The sequence below is a fragment of the Pelobates fuscus genome, chromosome 5 (assembly GCF_036172605.1).
Source record: "Pelobates fuscus isolate aPelFus1 chromosome 5, aPelFus1.pri, whole genome shotgun sequence".
Taxonomy (NCBI): domain Eukaryota; kingdom Metazoa; phylum Chordata; class Amphibia; order Anura; family Pelobatidae; genus Pelobates; species Pelobates fuscus.
Window position 1 is genome coordinate 24,372,990 of NC_086321.1, and position 19,323 is coordinate 24,392,312.

General features: G+C 35.7%; 1 protein-coding gene across 3 annotated transcripts in view; it reads right to left on the reverse strand.

Annotated features, from left to right (window-relative positions):
- Positions 1–19,323, reverse strand: part of PAM (peptidylglycine alpha-amidating monooxygenase) — a 180,220-nt gene that overhangs the window by 20,656 nt on the left and 140,241 nt on the right. For 2 of the 3 annotated variants that reach the window (XM_063453661.1, XM_063453660.1), the window contains exons 15-18: positions 18,687–19,007; positions 8,895–9,024; positions 2,281–2,397; positions 397–469 (exon numbers count right to left, since the gene is read on the reverse strand). In XM_063453661.1, coding sequence (XP_063309731.1) covers positions 397–469; positions 2,281–2,397; positions 8,895–9,024; positions 18,687–19,007 — 641 coding nt within the window. The remainder of the gene's footprint in view (positions 1–396; positions 470–2,280; positions 2,398–8,894; positions 9,025–18,686; positions 19,008–19,323) is intronic. The other variant, XM_063453664.1, reaches the window with a different exon arrangement.

Genomic DNA, 19,323 nt, shown 5'->3' on the forward strand with positions numbered 1-19,323 from the left:
AATCAGCCATAGCAAAGGGAGTTGTGGCTAGGGCTGCATAAACAGCAACAAAATTTATATAACTTCTAAAAGACAGAGAATTGAGCAGTGAGATTGCAGAGGCATGATCTGTAAACTAAACCTGTTTTAATACCTATATGGTCACTTAAATTTATAAAACTGTTAAATGCTATTGAAATCTAAATTTTTTTGTAAAGAAGAAGAAAAAAAAAAAAAAGGATGACACACTCCTCACAAGCTAAAGTGCTTTAGGAATCTCAAATCTCCTTTTTAATGGATAGGAACCCCACAGAAACCGGTCAAGGTTATGAAAGATGAGTAAATCTGTTTTAAAAATTGACAGCCATTAATTCAGTTACTGTTTCGACTGTAACGTTACTAAACTGAAAAGTTTACCTGGTGTAGAGCGACGTCTGTGACCCAATAATTCCCATCTTTATCCATACTCAGACCATGTGGCAGGTAAAACCTGAAAACCAACATTAATCAAGATTAAATACGAAGGTGACATTAAAAAAATGCATCCCTGATCTCACGCAGATTATACAATACATTCCACACGGTATAAAGATATATTTGCCATTACATCCGAGAATCAATAAAAGACACTTAATAAAGCAGTATCAGCTTGCTCTATTAGTTTGGACAGATAGATGTACAAAATCGAAACATGCATGCAATCCTGTTCTTTATTGACATGCAGAATTAAAAATCATTATTTTGTTGTATTATGTAGAACATTTTTCCATTGTCGCAGCTCTTTAATCAAAGTGCCACTTAGCAAGTGATTGTGTGAAGCGTGCAGGACTGTTAATTATAACAGAATATGACATTGCCTTTGCTCCTCTGTGTACACCAATTATTTCAAATGTGATAAATATTTGCAACATTATTTTTCTAACAGTTCTGGTGAAATATTAAACCTGACAACTTAATACACTGAATTTCCAAATTATACCTCCCACCCATTTCAATATTGCGCCCAAATTCTCCATCATTTTCTTGTTATGGTATTTTAGCATGCATGAGTTTATAGCAGAGCTCCACAACTACATTACACACCACAATGGGTGTCCCTGATAGTGTTCCACATTGCAAAGAACAAAAAAAACATGACAACAACAAAATGGAATACAAGTAGCAAATACTGAAGGTAAGCACTTGGCCTGTTATGGAAGGTTGCACTAAATCTGTTCACTATTTTCTAGATGAGGGATAGGCAACCTTCAAGCAGCGCTGTGTTAAAAAAAGACTTTGAAGTCATTTGGCATGCTGGTCCTATTTAAAAAATTAAAATTAAAACAAATTTACATGCGTATGTCATCATATGCTGCTTGTGTTATGTATGGGTTCTGCAGCTGTTTTGTAGGGTTTGTATTTGTGCGTATGTGAGCTATGTTATATTGTGTATGTGCGTGAGCAGCTTGTGGTTTTGTGAGTGTTACATGTGTATCTGTCCGTGTATCATGTTATGTGCGTGAATGTGGGCTGCTTGTGGGATTGTGTGTGTGGTGTGTTGTAAGTGTGTGGTTTTGTGTGTGTTTGTGGGAGGCTGATTGTAGAGTTGTGTGCATGTATGTGAATTAGAATTGGTGTTGTGTTTGTTGGGGCTTTGTATTTGTATGTTGACTGTTTATGGTATTTGCGTGTCGGTGAGACTTCTTCAAGAGCTATTTGTATATTTTAGAATGTGTGGGTGGCTTTCCAGGGGTTCATTGGGGAACGGGCTGGCCAGGTACAGGTCCCAAGTACAGGGGCTGTGTTGGCTTCTGCAGGCTACTCTCCACCAGTGTGGATTCCCCATCACAAGCTCTGGGAGGAAGTGATCTGAGAGCACTTCCTCTAAGTGCTGGAATGCATGAATTGAGGACTTCCCCTCACCACCTGCTGCAATAACTGCCAGTGCTCGGTTAACACTAGCAGATCTCTTACAATGTTCGTTACAAAGCCAGTTTGGGATTGAAAGTCTTGCGTGCCATGCAAAGGCACCTTGCCACCTATTCATGGCTCTCATGCCATAGGTTGCTGACCTGGATAGATAACAGGGTGGTGGAGGAGTATTTCTTCAGCACCCTCCATACGTCCGGTTTGCTTTTCCGGTATAACAGTCCTACACTTGGTTGCTCACTCTCAATTAGTAATGTTACCAGCAAAGTCCACCAATATTAACTGATGTAGATAAAACACAAAATAAAGTTAAACTAAATAGTAACAACACGCCATTACTATTTAGTTTAACTTTATTTTGTGTTTTATCAACGTAAAACGAGACCCACTTACAGGTTTTTGCCAATTGATTTCAGTATAGCTGAGCTGTTGGGGTTTACAACAAGTATGGTGTTCTCCTCGATTGGTCCAATTCCTCTTTGTTGGTAAACAAATGTATTGTCAAACGAGCTGTAAAGCAAGGTAAGGATCATTCACATATCCGAAATACATTATCTTGCTAAATGAGTATCAGTTATTCAGTTATAGCTGTACAGTTGAATGCATATAAAACACAATAGTTGATAGATCAATGCAATATATATGTAGTATGTGTAAGATGTACACTGCATTCATTATTAACTATCACAAGTTGTCCCACATGACTTGACATTTACACTAGATTAATACAACACTATGCTGTTATTTGTATTAACACTAGAGGGAGCACAAGTATAACCTAAAGCACATTTGAATCGTGGATCTATTTTACAGAGAAGTTGATCACCTGCATTTTGCATGAGAATTATAATACATCTGAACTTGTTTATAGCTGATAAAACACATCCTATACATTAAGCCAATACATAAAAAAGAGCAGACTCAATCCTTGCAAATGATTGTAGTGGTATAATATATATATATATATATATATATATATATATATATATATATATATATATATCTAAAAGGTTGTCTTAAAAGTTTGTCCGAACACTTATTCATAATATATAGAATATACAATTAAATATTGGCAAAAATTAAATAGAAAATAAAAACAAGTGAATATGTATTTGCCTGTTAAAGTATTGTTTAGTAAGTGCCTAGAGCTGCAGACAGACCCAACCACACAAGGATTAGACACTTGAATTAAGAGCATCTAATTCTTAGCTATAGAAAAGGATCTTATCCCATAATTCCCTGTCCATTGAGACCATACAAAGCAACACACAGGAAGTGTTCTGGGCTACTTGACTGACAGTCCTATATGCCCTCTCAGAAGTAAAAGTGTGCCCAGGGTGGTCTAAATACTATGCACTTTGCAATAAAGCAAAGTTTTTAAAGTGCTTAGACTGACCCTTTAATACAAAATTATTTTGAAGTGTAAATCCAAACATCGTGTAAATGTATAGTAAGAAACATTTCATATATACATTGCAGCACTAGTCAAATTGCTACACCTGTATAGATAAAATATTATAGGTGGATATGCATAGAGCACTAATACCATATGGGTCTTTATATAAAGTTTAGGGAGATGATTACGACTTAATCTTTAAAGAAATTTTCTATGTTTGTATATTATACTATTTTTATAATAATATCATATTCCATTATTATTATTATTCTCCATTTCCCCAGGTATGTTTTTTTTAAAGAAAACAATAAAGAATTGATATTAATTTGATTAACTTTAATTACACTAGTTTTAGTACAACACGATTTTTTAATGTCTATTATTTTCTCACCAAAAACGGATCCGTAACTAATCCGTGATATATCAGAATACATGATTTTTTTACTTGGATTAAAATGTTACTTTTCTTTTTATGCCCCTTTTTCTTTTGATATTTTTAGCTTAGTTTATCAGTATCCACCACAAAGTATTTATTATTCACAATTCTGTATTGAATATCAATTTGTAATATGTCTAATATGTGTATTTCTTTGTTTTCTATTTTCTACCCTTCTATATAGGTGTATCTTGATAATCGAGTTTTGTATAAGTATTTATTATAAGATTGTTTATTTTATATGATGCACATATGTTTTTAAGAATACGTTTTTCGATTGACTATGTCTTTCTCGTTTTTCTCCTTTTCTCCTTTTACTACCTTTAATAGAGTTTAAAGTGATTATAAATTGCACTTTGAGGAGTTTAACTAATTCTACCCAATTGGATTATCACATATAAGCATAGCAAGGGTTAATTCACTAATACGAACAGACTGTTGCTTAAATGTTAACCTTTTTAATTATTTTAGTAGAAGAAAATAATTATCTCTCCAACCAATACTTCTATAAATGTTATTTCGTTTTTTAATATCAAAAAAATCAGACCCATGACAAACCAGAATATATGATTGTTATGGTATTTCGATTGGAACGATTAATATGTTATTTTCTTGTTCTTGTGTAATTTGTATTTTAGTTAATCAGTATCCAACAACAAGTATCCATTTTTCCATCATATTGCATAGAATATGTTTAATATGTCTATTTTCGTTTATAAGCTACTTTTCCGATACTTTTCAATTGTGTACATTAAAAACAGAACTATGTATCAACAAATATTCATCATCATGATATGATTATTATATTTTATATGATGCACACATGCTTTCATAATCATTTTAAGAATACGTTTTTATAGATTATGTTTTTTTCGTTTTTTCCTTTTCACCATAATTGGTATCCGTTCTATTATGAAATTTTAAGTGATTATGAGTTGCATTAATTCTGCCAAACATGATTTTTAAACCGGACTTATTTGTATCAGTACAATAAGGGTTAATTCAACATTAAGTAGATCAGACCGAACAAGTATAAAACAGATCGCAGACTCTAAGATGCCAGCCTCTGATGAAGTGATCTGGGATCACGAAACGCGTAAGGCGGCATTTTCACACACCAGTTCCTGAAAGCAAGCACCTTGAAACGCATCCTGAACCGCAGTGGAACGCACGCGGACAGAATTAAGTGACATTCAGCACGAGGGAGTCCTTATTCACTTCGGTCCGGCTGGCCGGCCAGCAAGTGTTTTTTTACATCTCTGGACTCCATTCTGATATATCTAGTATTGATGCTGTTTTATTTGCTACTCTTTTTTGGGACAATTACTATTGTAGTTATTTTTTATATTTTATATTCTATGTGCCTTCTTTGACAGTTTTTATGTACTAATACATTTTCCAATAGTACTCTGTCTGTTGCACGGAATTTTACTATTCATCACTGATCATTTAATCCTTTGTGGGATTCTACATTTTGTATTGGTTTTTGCATTGCAGTGGTTCACTAACCATTACTAGAATATCATTTCAGCAACCTGTGGACTCTACCTACCTTATATTATAGGAGGTAATGACCGGATTAGCTGATACATTTATACTTTATTAGTGACCTTATACACCTATATCTCCATTTCTATTGCCATTCTGTTGCCATTTTTTATTTTATTTTTTATTTCTATTTTTATTTCTATTTTTATCTTTAGATTTTAATTTTATTTTTCATTTTTTCCACTTTTATTATCTTTTTCTTTTACATGTTTTATGCCTTTCCACTGGCTTCATACATTTTAACCTGTTCGTTTAATGGCAACTTCACGTCTTTATGCCTACCCAGAAATAACCCTGTAACCTATACTCTTTGTCGACAACAGGTGTGTTTCAGAACCATTTTAAATTATCTTGATATTGTAAATGTTCCGGCTTTACAAGTATCAAAATAAAGAACATAGAATGAGCAGGCAGGTTTCTTAAAGGAACACTGTAAGCAAGTAAGTGTCAGGAGTCCCTGGGCACCATCAGATGGTAATCTGTCTAACATTTTAGGAGTTCTACGCTAAACGCCCATTGTCCTTCTGGTAGGAGTTCCGCATTATTATAAGAACTCCAAGTTTAGGCAGTAATCATTGGCCACAGCTGGCACTCTCAACAAAAACATTTTCTAAACCAGTCGTGGTTTGGTGAAATAATGTAGAAGTATGAACTCAGACCAGAAGACCTGCAGGAGCCAGGATAGCAAGGTATATGTGAAACCATTTGTAAATGGTTTCACAGACTATTGTCGGAAGGTGACCTCTGGCCTCATAATGTTTAGTGTGTTCTGTTAACTAAAACAATCATTATAAAGATACTCGTTAAAAACTATAACAAAGATAAGTGCAAAATACCCAGTAGTATGCATAATGATAATAAATAAACAAAATCCAAAATATCGCTCTCTCCATATATATATATACACACACACACACACACACACACACACACACAATAATACTGAGAATATAGAGGTACAGGAACAGAGATGTGCTCCTAAATGAGACACCAAAACTTAAATAATCAATGAAAATAGTTTAGACAGAGCACACATTGGACTCTGTAGCCTTTTTGAAAGAATCTCCAAAAGACAGATCAATAAACTGCAGCAAATAAACTTGGTTAAAGTGTTTCTCTCATATGTTTCTGTCATAGCAATATTTCCACGTTCCATATGGTGGAGCTGTTATGCAATTACATTTTTTTTTCCACTTTTTTCTTTTGTGCTTAGAAATACTGTAACCCTGCTAAAACAAACAATCTGCAGTACTTTTGTAGTTCTCCATTGAAATAGATGCACAAACTGTCTGATACGTATACTAGAAATAAATAAATACAAGAAAGAAATTATAAGGGAAATAAATGTTTTTATCAGCGTAAACTGTTTCTTAAAACTATAATACCCTATCTACAATTTAGGTTTGGTCTGGTCGGTGAGTGTCGCGGTCATGTTTGCCACTGCTCCCAGAGCTTTAGAATATCAGCTTTTTGGTGACCCTGGATTGTCCCCTAACCGGCTATCTGAAATGGTCAACCTCTTCCTGCGTCTCCATGTATCTTGTCTCGTGAGTAGTGTCTGTGGTCTTTAGAATTGAATACACCAACATACCAAAAAAAATCTCTGAAGGGGAGGGAAGATAAACGGGGGGGAATAAAGGGCAAGGTGAGGGGTGTGGATGGGGGAGTGGACTCCTGGTTTCTCCCCGCTCTAACCCTATTCTCTCTAATCCTCTCTGTTGCCTTGCATTTGAGCCTAGAAATCCTGCTTGGAGGTAGTGGGCAGCCAGTGCATCCAGATGTCTGAGTTTAAGGTCATTTTATGAGAGGCCCCAACGTGTAACTCCTCCGTTACCTGGAGTTCCTCCATGTGCCGAAACCAGAGCATTAGCGGGGGGTGATAGCCTGTCTCCAAAACATAGGAATTATTTGTTTGGCTACATTCAGGATTCGCTGTTTCTTATCTTTCAATTTTAAGTTGAAATTTTTTGAATTTGTGGAGTAAGGTATAATGCACAAACATCCACAAACATCCCAGAATATAATGTTATAATGTTACTAATGTTACTGAACAATTCAAATTAATACTCAGTAGACCTAAAACTACCATTCGCACTCCCTGCACACTCCACCTCGGTTTCGTTAAACACCTTTAATATCATCTTGAACAACCCTGTCCATGACACGTGGCATTAAAAACTTGTGCTAAATAGTGCCTATGTTGGTTACTAACATTCGTGGTAATATTTATGGAAATGTTTGGTGGTTGAAAATTAAAGGCAAACTTAATTTTTAAAGTACTTGAAGGCTTTCACCTCTCATCATCTGCGCAAAAAATCATATAACAGACTTTTCTTAGCAGTAAACAATTTCACAAAAGGTGACTGCATATATCATAGGGGCGGACTGGATATAGTTGTCAAATGCTGAAAACATTTATAACTCAGCTATGCCTTCTATTCAGCTTCACTGGCCTTAAATTTTACATTTTGCTTAAATTATAACTTTAGTTAATAACCCTGATAGTCTTTATGAAAATGTCATGAAAATGTTATGTTAATGATATGCTAATGTGTTTTATATCCCACCTCCTATAGACTGTAAGCTCGTTTGAGCAGGATCCTCTTCAACCTATCGTTCCTGTAAGTTTTCTTGTAATTGTCCTAAATCCCCCTGTTGGCGCTGTATAAATGGTGATAATAATAATATGCTTACATTTGGTTTTTTTTTGGGGGGGGTGGGGGGGGGGGGAGAAGAGTCCTGGTGACAGTGAAGCTTTAATATTTAAAATCGGTGTGCATATCGCTGCAACCGTTCCATAATATTTTGATTAATTGGCAGCTATGGATTATGCAAGGTTCGGGAAGGTGTCTAAATCTAGTGCTTGTGATTTACAGATAAAAAACACTAGACCGTGAGCATCTGTGTTGATAGCAAACTTGCAAGATTTATACTATATCTGGTTTTCTTCTTATTACCTTTGGTATCTTCACACTAAAACATCCTCAGACATTAGAAGAAACAAATTCTTACTGATTATACGTGAATATATTCTTTATATTTAAACTAACACACAAAATTATATAGATATATATTTTCCCTGAGCATTGGAAACCTTAACAACAATTAAAAATGAACCTGTTCCATTTTTGTCTCAATACATTAGGAGACAACTGACTAAGCTGTTGAGATGGTTCATCCCAAGGACGAGAGATATGTTGAGGAGATTGGAGTATTTTTATTTTATTTTATTTAAAACATTTGGATAACTTTTTGGATTACCTTTGGAGAAGCAGAGTAAACATTATGTCAGATTAGTAAAACGCGTAAGTTAACGTTAAGTGTCTTGGAACACATTAAGGCTAAACAGCATATGACTTTAATGATAAGTGTCTCCGTCTAAGTAACCAACAATAAATCTTTAAAATGTTTATAAATATCTCAATAGAATTAATTTATAAAGGTTAGTTTATTTTTTATTTTAATGTTTTAAACACGTGAATTGTAATAATATACAATATATAAGTATTTACATTGTAAATTACAATCTGTGTGTTTGAGGTCAATGCATGATAATTAAGCAATACAGTTACAACTACGCAAATATATATTAAAAAAATAAATTTAAAAAAAAAGATCTTAACTTACTTTGCGTCCCAAATGTGATCACCTCTGTGGAATATGACCAAGTTATTATTGGCATCTAGTGCTAATCCAGAAACCTGTCCCAATTTAAGATTCACTCCTGGCCAGTTGATGACTTCTTCCATGTGAAAGTCTGAATGTAAAACAAACAGATCAGAACCAAAAAATTGACTAACAGCTAATGAACAAAATGCTACTAATAATTGGTGTATCATTACCAAAAAACATGAAACTCACCTTTACTGACCTCAGAAGGAAAAAGACTGTCAGCAATTGAACACTATTTTATAGGCGGTGCATTTACCAAGTATTATTTAAATGTAAGAGAAAAATTACAATATTAAACAATTCTTCAGTACAATACATAAACTTAATTGTCAAAACATCTACAATGAAATGAAGAAAAAAAATGAAGTCGGCTAGTCTTAAGTTATTTTTAAAACACCATTTGGAATTTTACCATTGATGCCATTTTAGAAAATTAAACCATTGTTTTTTCTAGTCAACCACACTCCGTTCTGAAGTGCTCTGATAAAAAATATTTTCGTAAAAAAAAAAAAAAAAAAAAAAAAATAATAAAGTCAATTAATAGAAACTAATGCACCATCCTGTTTTTTTTCTTCTGTATATTCAGTCAGTAGCAGAATGCTTCAGGATCACTCTAAGCATGGTCAGCCCTGCTTGGGGTCAGCCAGAACACTGTCAGTTCATCTGGCGTGGACACATGCCAGACTGACACACTCCCTTTTCGGACAGGTCTGTCCTTTTAGAAAGCAGCTCTGCTCATCATTGTAGGCCTCTGGTGGCCTGCCAAACCCAGCACCCCAGATCCATAAATCTCACTGGCCTCAATGTTTTTTCAAATTATCACAATCTATCTTTAATAAAAGCTTTTCAAATGTATCTACAGAAGACACCATTAAAGTATATGAGAATTTTTGTAGACAAATCAGTTGAAATATCAGACTGTGATCATTTAAAATGTTTATCCACCTACCTTCTCTTTTATCTTATGTTGAGATATAGAGTTTTATAGATTAAAATCAAAGATAGGTAGGATTAGATGATAATATATTAATATTAAATTAACGGTAGAGGGAAGAGATGGAATATCACTATTGATGAAGACAATTTACCAAAGCCCTAAACAATAAAGTATTTGAAAATTATTTTGGCAGGTAATGTCTGAAATGAAAAAAAAAAAAAAAAAAAAAGTTTTATCCAAAAGAATTAAAGGATCACGCTAGTGCAGAGATGTTGAATTTACATTGCCCGACATCCGGGACACACTGGGCAGGATGTCTTTTTATTCTTTTATCCCTGCCGCAGGTAAGGCTGTCTTGGAAGGAGTTGGTGCGGGCTGGAGAAGTAAGGTCTCTGCCTCTGGCATGTGCTGACCTCAGTAATTGCCTTCACATGGTCCAGCGCTCTTAAGTTAGCCAGAGTGCATGCTGGGATTCCTAGCGTGCACTCTGACTCACTGAATGCTGGGACTGCGGTAAGAAAGGTGAAGGGATGCTTTTTAGCTGCGGGATGCAGAATACCGACAGCTAAGCTCACGTACACAGGCTACAGGTCTTGAAAACAGAGGGAAGGCATGAGATGAAAGCTCCCACAATTCCCACTGCTGTGTTCACAGCCAGTACATTAGCAGGTATTGCTTTCCTGTTCCATGTTAACTGGAATATTTTTCAATTATTTTTTTTTTTACTTAAATTACACACATCACAACCAGTACAAGCCACATACATCACATAGAGCCAGCAGAAACCAAACGCACATCACATAAAGCCAACACACACCACATTACATGCAGCCTCCACATACACACACTACATATAGCTAGTAAACATACAATCAGCACAGACCAAACTCACATCACATACAGCCAACACAAACACACGCTACAAATAGAGTTGTGCTCCAAAGGTTGCATACCCTTAGAGAATTGGTAATACATGTATCATTTTTAAATAAAACATGAGTGAGCAGGAAAAACACATTTTTTTTTATTTCTTATCGGATTCGGATTCAACTGTAGATCATAACAGAATGGCACAATCATAAAACAAAACATGGCAACAAAGAAAAAAATTAAATGACCCCTGTTCAAAAGTCTGCATACCCTTAGTTCTTAATACTGTGTTGCCCCCTTTAGCACCAATGAAAGCATGCAGTCTTTTGTAATAGTTGTCTATGAGGCCCCTAATTCTTGCAGGTGGTATAGCTGCCCATTCGTCTTGGCAAAATGCCTCCAGGTCATGCAAAGTCTTTGGTCATCTTGCATGAACCGCACGTTTGAGATCTCCCCAGAGTGCCTCGATGATATTAAGGTCAGGAGACTGTGATGGCCACTCCAGAACCTTCACCCTTTTCTGCTGTAACCACTGGAGGGTCAAGTTGGCCTTGTGCTTAAGGTCATTGTCATGCTGGAAAGTCCAAGAGCGTCCCATGCACAGCCTTCGTGTAGAAGAAGGCAAATTGTCTGCCAGTATTTTCTGATAACATGCTGCATTCATCTTACCATCAATTTTCACAAGATTCCCAATGCCTTTAGAGCTTACACCCCCCTCAAAATATCAGTGAGCCACCACCATGCTTTACAGTGGGAATTGTATTATTTTCACTATAGGCCTTGTTGACCCCTCTCCAAACATAGCGCTTGTAGTTGTGACCATAAAGCTCTATTTTGGTCTCATCACGCCAAATTACAGTGTGCCAGAAGCTGTAAGGTGTGTCAATGTGTTGGGGGCATATTGTTTTTTGTGGCTTTGGTGCAGTAAAGGCTTCTTTCTAGCAACTCGACTATGGAGCTCATTTTTGTTCAAGTATTGTCGTAATGTGCTCCTTGAAACAACCACACCGTCTTTTTCCAGAGCAGCCTGTATTTCTCCTGGGGTTTCCTGTGGGTTTATCTTTGTATTCAGACCTATTCTTCAGGCAGTTGTGGCTGAAATCTTTCTTCGTCTACGTGACCTTGGCTTGGTATCAAGTGATCCACAAATTTTCCACTTCTTAATAAGTGATTGAACAGTGCTGACTGGATATATTTTTATATCCTTTTCCATTACCTGTATGTGTTAACTTGTGTGTCTGTAACAAGGTCAAACATTCAAGGGTATGTAAACTTTTGACCAGGGCCATTCGGGTGATTTCAGTTATAATTGTGATTTAAAAAGGAGCTAAACAACTTTGTGATAATAAATGCCTTCATATAATCACTATCCTTCATTAAAATACTTTTTTTTGCATGATCAGTCATATTTTCAAAATCAATGCCAAAATGTCACAATTTCTGCCATGGTAAACAAACTTTGAAGCACAACTGTAGCTAGAACACTTGTTATACACATTCCATTCAGCCAGCACATACCACCTACACACACACACACCACCTACAGCCAACACACAATCCATACAGCCAGCATATACCACACACACACACACACACACACACACACACACACACACACACACCACCTACAGCCAACACACAATCCATACAGCCAGCATATACCACACACACACCATCTACAGCCAACACACATTCCATACAGCCAGCATATACCACACACACACACACACCATCTACAGCCAACACACAATCCATACAGCCAGCATAGAACACACACACACACACACCATCTACAGCCAACACACAATCCATACAGCCAGCATATACCACACACACACCACCTACAGCCAACACATAATCCATACAGCCAGCACATACCACACACACACCACCTACAGCCAACACACAATCCATACAGCCAGCATATACCACACACCACCTACAGCCAACACACAATCCATACAGCCAGCATATACCATACACACACCACCTACAGCCAACACATGCCACATACATGACACATAGCCAGTACACCACACACTATAACAAAGGGAGGGACTATGGGGAGAGGGGGAGACACTCGCAGTAATTTTTGCAAAATAAATCCAAATGACAAAACTGAGGCAAAAATAGCTATGTTGTGACAATAGAAGACTTGCAGAGTGTTTTCAGATCAGCTATGTGTGCCTCTATTTTTCCATTCATATTTAATTTTAAAAAAATGAGCTTAGAAAATAGCCCTGTCAATGTCCACAACTCTTGGCAGGGACCCCAATCTTTATAAATGAAATTATTTTGTGTCAGGACAAGTAGGTTCGGCTACTGCTTTAATCCTTTGGACAAGTAAATAAAAAAATGAAAAAAATTACAAAATCCACACCCATGCACTGTTAGGAATACAAAGATCAATTAGAAACACTACAATGCCCTGCTACCTATTAAGATTACTGCCTCCTCCTAGTGTGGAGTGCTTACCTTAATTCCATCACTGTGCCACTTTTTGTCCTGTCAATCTCAGCCAATGTTTCCCCACTGGGAGGCTGGTGCTCATGTGTGGCTAACTGCTGCGCCAATCAATTGCTCTATAGGAGCAGCATTTAATTAAAAACGGAGTCTGACTTGGTTCTTACAGGGAGAGCGCCTCTAGTGGCTGTCAAGAAGACAGAAACTAGAGGTGTGTTTAACTTTTCAAAGTAAACATTGCAGTTTCTACCAGAGTGCAATTTGTTACAGTGCAGGGTTACACCTAGAGGGCCATGTCACCCACACAACGTCATTGAGATTTAGTGGTCTGTGTGCATTTAGTTGTCCTTCAAATAGAGGCCATCGTTGGAAGGTACCATTATTACCTTCTTTAATTTCAGATTATTTAAAGTAATTTATGGCTCTATTGATGGGACAAAGTGGTGTAATACTCACCTCTTGGCTGGACTGTGTCGGATTTAAGAAGAGACAGGTTCTCAGTGTTAAATCTAAAAATGCATTGAGTTTAAAACTCCTGGGGCATCCTTTCATTTTGTTTTTAAAAAAAGTAAAGGTTTTCCTTTACGTTTAGTGGCATTCCATCAAATTTGACAATCTGTGCTGTGGTTTCCAGTCAGCTTGGGGAAATAATTAAATTTCCCCTTATTTTGGAATGATTTGCTAGCAATTCCTTTTTTTCATCTATACTAAAGCAGTAACTACAGAGTAAAAAATAATAATAGAAATATTGCTAACAATAATATATTGTTAAAGGTGCAATCTACAAATCATAATGATACAGCACATTGTGATTATTTTGCTATGAGTCTTTGGGTTCTACCCTATGTCAAGCTGTATAAGTGCTTTGATCCATACCCCACCCCTCTCCTTTTGTCTCAATTAATGCATAAAGGGTGTGTTATCCCACTGCTTGCATCTTATCATACAAGTCCCAGGTTCTGCAGGTTTGCTTACATTTTCAGAAAATTTACAAACAGTAAAGGAAATTTCAATTGGGCATATTATTCCTACAGTCAGAAGGAGTGTTTGGATTTATATCAATGCATTTTGGATACCAGAGAGAGCCTTGTATTTTGTTGAACCACTTAAATATGGTTAGACAGAATAGAGGGTATCACACCAAAAGACTTATAACGTCTATACTGTTATGGTTATGATGTTGCTTAGAACACCTTTTTAATTAATAGTGGAATCTGGGAAGATTTTATTTTGTCATTTTTTTGTAGCAAATTAAATTTGTGTCAATGTGTATTTTGGTGTCTTATTTTGCCTTAAATGTATTGAACTTGATAATTTCAATTATAGCTGTATCACTTGCTCCATCCAATATAATGTAAATGGCAATTACATTTGTAACTATCTGTTCTTTTAAAGAAGCCGGTCTGCAACTATTAGAAGTAACTTGTAGTTTCAATATAACATATACCACACGCCTCGCAGAGATTGCAGAAATGAAAATCCTAATAAAATAAATGTCCGAGTTGCTCCAAGGGCACATATTAGTCAGAAATTGACAAATGTGAAATCATTGTAATTAGAATTGACTGGTAAATTAAGGAACTTGGCTTTTATTTTAGCAATCTAAGCCTAAAACATTAAATCACAGTGACATAAAGTGAATACCATGCAAGTTGGAACAGGACATTAAATCTGACAATAATACCATCTTAATGTCTCTTCAGTAACTGCTCAGATCTTGCCAATTGCGTGCTCATTCTAATATTTTGTCCTACCCACAATTCTAAGTTAACATCCTATTCTTTTAAGCAACACGCCAAGCACCATAACCACTACAGCACCCTGTAGTTTTCATGGTGCCAGGGTTTCCCAGGCCCCCCTATTGCATCTATTCTGAAGCTGTAGTGGAGACAGGGAGTGGTGTCTGAAGAACCTTAGGCAAGTAGTCAAACTGTTTGGTATCATTGGTATCATTGTCTTGGACAATGGGGGATGGGCCTTTGGCACTCCTGGCAACATAATCCTGGCAACATAATTTAAATTTAGAGACACAATGTCATTTATTTCGCAATATATCTTAAAAGCATAAAAGCAAAAACTATATATTTTTTATCACATATAGTAGATGTGACAAAATAGAGTAACAACAAATGTCAACTACCTTGCTTATGGGTATGTGAAAGGACTGTGAAGGCATTACCAGCAGTATAGCTTACTAAAAATGACAACAGAGTGTAAAAGGAGAGTCTGCAATTGAGCATGATGCCTATATACAGTATACACAATTAAATCATATTTCTAAAATAATGGTATTTTAAACTGCTATACCAAACTGTGAAATGCTAATGTAATGTTAACACTAATATAAGCCCATTCCATTTTCCCCTGACTGTTGGAATAATATGACCCATTGAAATTCCCTTTACTGTTTGAAATTAGGAGGTGAGCTTACATTTTCAGAAAATTTACAAACATTATAGTGACAAGTGACTTCTGGTAAAGAAATGTATGAGTGAGGCTTGATAAACTAGATTTCATACTCCAAAATACATGAAAATATAATTAATTTATTTTTTATATCAATTTGAATATTGAAGGGAACAGGGGTTACATTATCATAATCTGTTAGAAAAACCTTTTCAAATTATTTATCTACAAAAATGTCCATAGACTCTAATGGTGACTTTTGTAGATAAATAATTTGAAACGTTTACACTAAATAATTAAATTTAGAGCTTTGTTTGCACAAGTCCCATAAAGAATTGCGTTTTGATATCCAGCATAATAACCTGAACTATATTTAAGATCATGACTGTATGAAATATAGATTAAAATATTCATAAAATATATTTTTAACAGGGCTGCATATTAGTACATAATATTTAAATATTTCATGTTTGATGTCTGCTATGTGAAAATATTTCTAGAACCATTGTTCACAAATGATTCCATAATACTCAGTGCCGAAAATAGTGTTTCCTCTTACGGTCCCTGTAAATAGCAAACGAATGGCTCAACTTTTAGTCCACGAATTGGCAGGAAAAGAACATTAAAAACCGAAGCAAGTTAATACATTGGAAAAGCATTACATATTTTTAGTCTTATTTCTTAATTGGTGAACCATTTAAACATTTAAATGCTGAATTAGTCACGGCTAAATATGGAACATATAAAATTGTTTGTTTTTTTTCTTCTTCTTCTAACAATTACACAGCTTGCTGAGAACACTTGAGAAAGGTTGAGAACCTAAGAAAACACATAAAAACTGCAGTCTATAAATTTAGGTTGTAAAAGAATTGTAGTAAAAATGATCTAGGATAAAAAATTTATTAACGTAATACATGTAATATGAGTTATAACTTAATTTGAAGCATGATATCCAAAGCACATATTTTTTTTTTTTTTACAATGTAATATACTGGACTACCAGAGCACACTATGACTTGGATCTTTTATATATTTTACTGCAATTCCCAATTGTATTCCACTCCAGTCCAGAATATGTTGGAGAATAAATAATTCATTTTTAGAGGGTTAGATTACAATGAAACGGAGTGTTGTGTTTTGGATCTGGTGGGGCCCCAGCAGTCCAATATATCGGCTAAAAAGCAGACAAATTATATGTAAAACCTGGTCTTAGAGTTGAGAGTTGACAGTTTTGGCAGCACTTCCTGGTCTGACCACTTTCGAGCAGTATATTTTGACTGTGACATTTTAAAGGGTTGGCCTGTTACCCCCACCAAAACGTCAAAGGCCCTCTTTTCCAAAATGTTAATCCACTGTATCTTCAGGGCAAAAAAACGGCCATACTAAATCTCAATATTACGGCCAAATTTGAAAACAAATATTGAAATTTTAACCACTGAAGACATTAATTGGAACCACACATGGTAAACGTATGGTTTGACATAAGGAATTGTCACCAAAACATTTTAACTGTATCAGTATTTTCAAACCATGTATTTTAGAGATGACGTACGGATAATTTTCATTTTTTTGGTCTACAGAAGACCTGCCATGCAATAGCGGTCATTATAATCAAAAAGGTATTAAAAAAAAAAAAAAAAAGAAAAAAAAAGAGAGACACAAAAATAACGAGTTACAATAACAGAAGGCGGCAAGATGTGTTTAGAGCCAGCAAACTGAAGAAGAGTCTACATAATCCATGTCTGCCATGCATGCATATTTTTTACTTTTAAAAGGATAATTTTCACATGCTACATTATTATCTGGCTTTTCCACATTAGCAAGAAAGACTAAACACAATCGATATCACAGTAACCACAGCACAATTAAAACAAAAAAGCAATACCATCAAAGATTGTTGCCATAGAAACCTGAAGGGAATGAGTCAAGACTTTCCAATTACAGTGTGGACACGGGCTGGCAATAAATACTGATTTTATCAAGCGGAAGCTACGTGGATTCTGCACCCCCTATAAAACTCCCAGCAATATAGCTTGTGTGGTATCATTCCGCAATCGGAACACTAAGGTTTATTAGCGGAAAATTCACCGTAACGTTTACACTACGTAGGTCTGTTTGCTTGTATTGTGCCTCAGTGAACATATTTGTAAGGTTTATCTTCTACGCACATTATGTCGATAGCAATATTCTGAGCTCAAGGCAGAACATTTTGACCTGGTAGTTATAATTGCTTTCTTAATGTGCAGATTGCAAGTTCTACAAGAAAAAATATTTTGTCAGCTAGACGTGGCTCTAAAGGTAGAGGTGAGCAAACTGTATACAGCACTCCAGATGTTGTGGTCTACATCTCCCATAATGCTCTTTCAGCAGTAATGTTGGCCTACCCCTGCCCTAGATGCTGTAGAGCTCCAACTTCCGTGAGGCTTTGACATTTTAAAGGCTGAGAAAGCATCATGGCAGCTGTAGATCTGGGGATCTACCTTTTACCCAGCCCTGCTCTAAGGACTTTTAAAGCATCATGGAAAATATTTTTTCCAAACTTTTGGGGTGCCTAGGTAAGTCAACCATGTGCTACGAACACTGATCTGGTGATTCACTTGCGAAGTGTCAGGAATTCAAAGGTAGCCAGCTTTGTCTTCATCTAGGCTATCTTGGCCAAGAATTTAAATTAAATTAAAATTTTACAACTAGCACCGTATCAAACAATCCCATGAGGGTCAGGTTTATCAAGTAGCACCATGGAAACAAATGTATTGTAATGGTCCTGCTTACTGCTGAACCTTTTGTACTTTGTCGACAATTTGTTGTTGTTTTTTTTGTGTGTGTGTTTTTTTTTTTTTAAGGTTTCAATTTTCAATCTCAATTTCCATATAGTGCATACAATTTTTTTGTTTCCATGTTTTTTTTTTTTCTGTGAAATAAATATATTCAGCTTTAAAAATAAATAAATACACTAAAATCTCACTTCCAGGATTATTTTAAGTTTGTTTCGGGTCTTCCCTTCAGGTTTTGCTAATGTGGATTAAAACACATTGCATAGCTATTTTTGAAAAAGTTGTATCCCAACCAACCTCCTGGATGCTGTTTCTCCCAGTTGCCCTTTGCACCAGAACTAGCTTGCTGCACCAAACTGAGCGACTTCAGTGGTGTTTTCAAAGTAGATTCTAACTTGTGGAATTTGTGAATTCGATCTCTGTTGAGAATAGTGTCAGGCCTCTCCTCATGTTCTAAGACTTGCCTTGATATATACCACCCAGGCTCTCTCTTGTGTACTACGTTTGCAATCTCTGCTACGAGATCTGAATCTATTATGTCTGTTGGGTTATATTTATGGACATGTACAACGTCTTCCCTTTCTCCTAGCAGTTTGGATATAAGGCTATAGAAATCACCTGCACGGGAAGAAAAGAGATAAGAACACAAAAAGAAATGAAATATTAAAGACACGCAGAGAGAAAATGTGAACATTGCACAAAAATGCCATAGCAGATTAACCTCATTGAGTTTAATAAAAGTAACCATAACTTATGTTGTTACAGTTACTCCGCAGCTGAAAACACATTTCTCATGTATTACAATATATTCAGTTACACAAGGGCCTGATGATGCCGAATTAACATTAGAAAAGAATTGTGAGGGGAAAAAAAAGAAAATCAATCACATTTCAATAAATGTTATTTACAGCAGACTTTAAAAGTTATGTTGGTT